Source organism: Cantharellus anzutake, assembly GCF_015039405.1.
Source record: "Cantharellus anzutake strain C23 chromosome Unknown EI90scaffold_61, whole genome shotgun sequence".
Lineage (NCBI taxonomy): Eukaryota > Fungi > Basidiomycota > Agaricomycetes > Cantharellales > Hydnaceae > Cantharellus > Cantharellus anzutake.
The window spans coordinates 79,611-84,359 of record NW_024067011.1 but is presented as its reverse complement, the minus strand read 5'-3'; the positions used below and the strand labels follow the sequence as shown (position 1 = coordinate 84,359).

Below are 4,749 nucleotides of genomic sequence, written 5' to 3'. Positions count from 1 at the left end.
TGAAGGAGTATGCTGAATGGTTGTCCACACAGCTGGGATGGACTGTAAAAGCATTCCGGTTTGATGCAGGAGGAGAATTCATGGGGAACGAGCTGAAGGGATGGCTAGATGAGAGTGTTGTAGTTTGAGGTGTCTCTTTTCTTTCAATCTTCACTCTATATATAGTCATGTGACTTTGAGGTTGACTTTATCCTTTCTACTTATTGTATCAAGGCTAAAGTCTATCTCAGACTGCCCCAGGGGTCCTAACCTGAGGTACTACAGAGAGAGGTATGGAACGGCAAACCTCAGTGCCATACTCACCACAACAACATGGAGTAGCGGAATGCCCAAATGGAACACTGGTGGAGTTGATGCATGCAATGCTGATCGATGCACACCTGCCAAAAAGTCTGTGGGCAGAAGTAGTTAGCCATGCAGCCTATATCAGGAATCATGCAATGACGACTGCTCTCACTGGAAAAACACCATATGAGGCCATGTTCAACAAGAAACCAAATATTTCCCATCTCCGCCCCTTTGGCTGTGACGTATATGTACTTGACAAAACATGCTCGAAGTCAAAACTCGACCCCAAGGCAATCAAGCATACATTTGTGGGTTTCAAAGATGGACCACAAGCAATCAGGTACTATGACACAGAATCACGTTGAGTCATGATATCACAGAATTATGTATATATATCCCACTTGTACATAGGTTACACCCCAGTAATAAAATCAACTAGAGTTACCCCCCCTTCGGTTCTGATTGCCAGTCAGTAAGTTGGGGCACGGACGTGTCACTAGGCACAGCGCTCTTGGCAGAAGTCGCTGAGGCCAAAGCCCTCCGTCACGGAGACTCTCCCTCGTCTCGAATCTGGTCTCTGACACCAGGGATGGATATGACACTGCTCAGCAATATTTACTACTGTGCTGCCACTGTGAGGGAGATGAGAGAAGTGGGTATGTTAAAGTTCCTTGTGAGTGTTATTCCATGGGTTGCCTGTGATCAACTTGATGATGTTTACAGGATACAAATTATTGTCTGAGCACCCAAGGGTAAGCTAATTCTTCTTGTGTATTGGTTGGGTTCTAAAGATTTGTCTAGTTACTCCCACATCAGCCCCTTTGTCATCTCTGTTTTGGTGTCCCCTCTTGTTTTGCTGCTTGACACCATGCTTACAAACCCAACAACTCTCCCTACAATGAACATGTTGATGTCGTATGCTGTTCTCAGTGGGGGTTTCCTGCAGATGAATGGCCCCCAAAGGTTCTCGAAAATGCTCTTCTCCATTCTGTGCTGTCCATTTCCGAATCAGGGCGCATCACCCAGCATGACTTTGATGCCTTCCAGGCCTCATGGGTTTGGGTTTCACCATGTATTCCTTCAATCATTCAAATTCCTCCTCTTGACGATGATATGTCAGACACTTCTGAATTCCACATCTGCTGTTCAGTCCAAGGTTGACCACTCTCTACCCATTCAAGAACGGTCTTGTTCTATTCCACCCATCCAAGAACGTTCCACACCAGTCATTGAGTCCAACCATTCTACATCCATTCAAAAACGGTCTCATTCTATTCCACCTGTCCAAGAACATTCCACACCAGTTGTCAAGTCCAACCATTCTACACCCATTCAAGAATGGTCTCGTTCTATTCCACCTATCCAAGAACGTTCCACACCAGTCATTGAGTCCGACCATTCTACATCCATTCAAGAACGGTCTCATTCTATTCCACCTGTCCAAGAACGCTCTTACATGCCCACTGTTCAGTCCAACACTGTCAACTGCTCCAGTCCTACCATGCCAATCACCCATTCCAAATCTGTTGCTGTTACCTTCAGTACCCAGGAGACCTTTCACACTGCTCAGAGTGGCCAATATGGAAGTCCATCCAAGGTGTCTATGGCAATCCAGACAATGCCTGAACCCACAAAAGCTCAGCCTGTGCCTACAGATGGTCAGCCTGAGTCTTCTAAGAAGCCCAGCAGTAAAAAGCACAAAAGTGACAGGTCATATCATGTACCATGGAAACGGAAACGCATTAGTAGGCCACATATACAACAGATCAAGGTGACCAAGGAGGAAACAGCCCAGTTTTTCCTCACTGAAGATGCCATTGACTCTTGGCTGGATGTCGGTGAGGTGAATATGTTGCTGGTAGACTATGAAAAGCTCTCTCCAGAGCCATCAGCAGGATCCAAGGTAAGTGCTTATATAGGGTTGGATGAAGCTTATGGGATCAGTAGCTTGTTTACAATGTCCAACTGCATGTCACTGGAGAGGATGCTCCTATAGCGTTCCAGTTCCCCCACTATAAGGATTCAGTGAGTGTCCATCTCCTTTTCGCATTGACTGCTAATGCTGCATTACAGGCATCATACAATTCTTTCATTGGGTATGTCGAATCCATGCAGCATGATTCTCAAACCTTTGCTCCCACAGTCATGGAAACCCATTCCTGTTCAACCCAGGAGCATTCCAGGAATTTCTGGATTATGGCAATCCTGTCCTATTTGTAGGCCGATTGGAGCCTATTGATTTTGATGTTTCAATGCTTTTTGGGTTGGTGGACTTTTGTCAGGGCACACACCCTGACCTAGCCCACACCTGCACCTGCACCTGCACCTGCACCTGCATCCACATGCACACCTGGCCATTGCACCCCCTGCATGCACCCTGTGCCGGACGCTCCATGTGGCAGGATGCCCCAGGCCCCAGGTCTCGGGCCTCATGTGACTTCCGGATATCTCTGGAAGTTTTCGATTATATTGGGCCACTGTGGGAAGGTGAGAAGTTAGCTTCCTTCTCACCTTCTTACCCACAGCAGGCAAGTTGTACATTACTTGCCTCTTGTTCTATTTCACCTTCTTACCCACAGGAGTGTGCCCTGGACAGGGCTGTGTCCCTTTAGGTTGTGGGCCATTGGGGGGGGGGTCATGGGGACCTGTGAGACGTCCCCTGACACTTTCAGCAAGTGGCTCTTTGTTTAGGTAAGTCAATCTCTTTGTCCCTTTTCTGGGCTGACATGTTGTTCAGATTCTGATGAGGATCAGCAATCAGAGGTTGTTATGAGGCATGCAGCACATGAGATGTGCCAGTGGGAGACCTCCCAGCCATTGATCATTGAGCATGCCCTGGGGGTTGGAAGTCATTATCAACCTGTTGAGAAGTGAGTATCCAACCAGAAAAGCTTACCCAGAACTTACCTTATGTAGGCTCCTCAACACCCATGAGGTTGGGTTAGCAGACTATTCCCTGGAAGAATGTCCCATCAAAGTCAAGGAGTGGCAAGGACCAATGATCTCCTCGGCTGGGTCTGTGCACCCACCACATCAGAATCCCAACAGTATCAGCATCAGCATTTGCTGTGTCAGTGGCCACACTGTTTTTTTTCATCCCAACTATCAATGAGGACCAGAAAGTTATAGTTGACTTCAACGATGTGTTGGATGACAAGGATGTATCCTGCCCCCTTGGTTATGAGTATCTATATCAACCTCCTCATCGATTTACTTCATTCATTCTTTCTGCAGGTCAAACAGTGTAAGTACTGCATTCTTTTCTAAGATATCCCTTTCAATTCCTCCTTAGTGTCTTCCCACCTGGGCAAATTTATGCCTATGCAACCATTTCCAGCGATCTTTCTGTGAGCCCTGGATGTTACAGGAATGGGTTCTGGGGAACCCAACCTGAGCCATTCTGCTCATGGACGGAGGTGGCTGCATAACCATTGAGGGAGAGCAGGAGGAGATCTGAGGCCGGGCAGGCTAACGGTAACTTGGCACTCTGAGGAGCGTACTGGCAGCAGGTGTGGTGGTCTGCTAACAGTGACTTGGCACTCCAAGGAGCATACCGGCAGCGGGTATAGTGGGGGCTCCTTGAGAGAGCCACCTAACAGTCGGCGTGGGTAGTTGGCACTCCTTGAGGGAGTAGCCCAGTGGTTGACTATCGGTTACTTGGCGCTCAGGGGAGCGTACTGGTAGCGGGATTTGTTGGGACAGGCAGGTAGTGAGTGACCGTGGGTACGTGGCCAGGCATCCTGGGGCTGCCTGAGTCACCTCTCCCTCCCAAAGAGGGAGGAAGGGTTGTAGGACCCAGTAGGGTACTACAGGAAGGGTAGGAGTGGGGGCTCAACCACCCAGTGGGGTGAGATTTAATCTACTACAAGCATGCCTAGAACCTGGCATAGGTGTAATATTCAAAGAATATATCCCTACAACAAGAAAATAGCACATAGATGGCAGAATAAGAAGGAACATTGGGAAAGAAATGAGAGTATCTCGGGAACCAGTAAACATTTGACTGTAATCTCTTTACCATCTAAAAGGACTGTTTCCAAACTTTATCCACGGTTTTGTTTCATTCTAAAAGCTTCAAAACTGACGGAGATATCGCTCAAACGGCGAAACACCTTATAATTCATATATATTTATTTGCTAATTCTTATAAAAAGTAATGTGACTCAAGGGAAATATATTGGCGCCCGGAAGTCTGGCGGACCGAATACCATATGATATAGTATTCCCGGCGCGGGCGGACAGTTTTTGATCGCATCAGAAGAGGAGAAAATGCTAAAAAACCGGATCTTGTATATTTTCCCATGATTCATCAAAACTTTTTGATTTTAAGCTCAAATAAATCGGAACAAAGGAATGATTGATGATATGGATCTCGGATCATAAGCACAAAGTGATTCAGAAGTCTGCGGATCAGTTAATTCATTGGGAAAGCTCTAGAACATTAGTAATGATGCGGCTTCA

General features: G+C 46.9%; 1 protein-coding gene across 1 annotated transcript; it reads left to right on the top strand.

The window, feature by feature from the left end:
- Window positions 1–1,156: 1,156 nt before the first annotated feature.
- EI90DRAFT_3129846 (uncharacterized protein) lies at window positions 1,157–3,716 on the top strand (the record flags this gene model as incomplete). Its single annotated transcript, XM_039064248.1, has 9 exons — window positions 1,157–2,191; window positions 2,236–2,313; window positions 2,362–2,384; window positions 2,432–2,504; window positions 2,961–2,979; window positions 3,026–3,158; window positions 3,205–3,358; window positions 3,408–3,532; window positions 3,581–3,716. 9 exons carry the CDS (start codon window positions 1,157–1,159, stop codon window positions 3,714–3,716), a joined length of 1,776 nt encoding a protein of 591 aa, XP_038911530.1.
- Window positions 3,717–4,749: the final 1,033 nt, after the last annotated feature.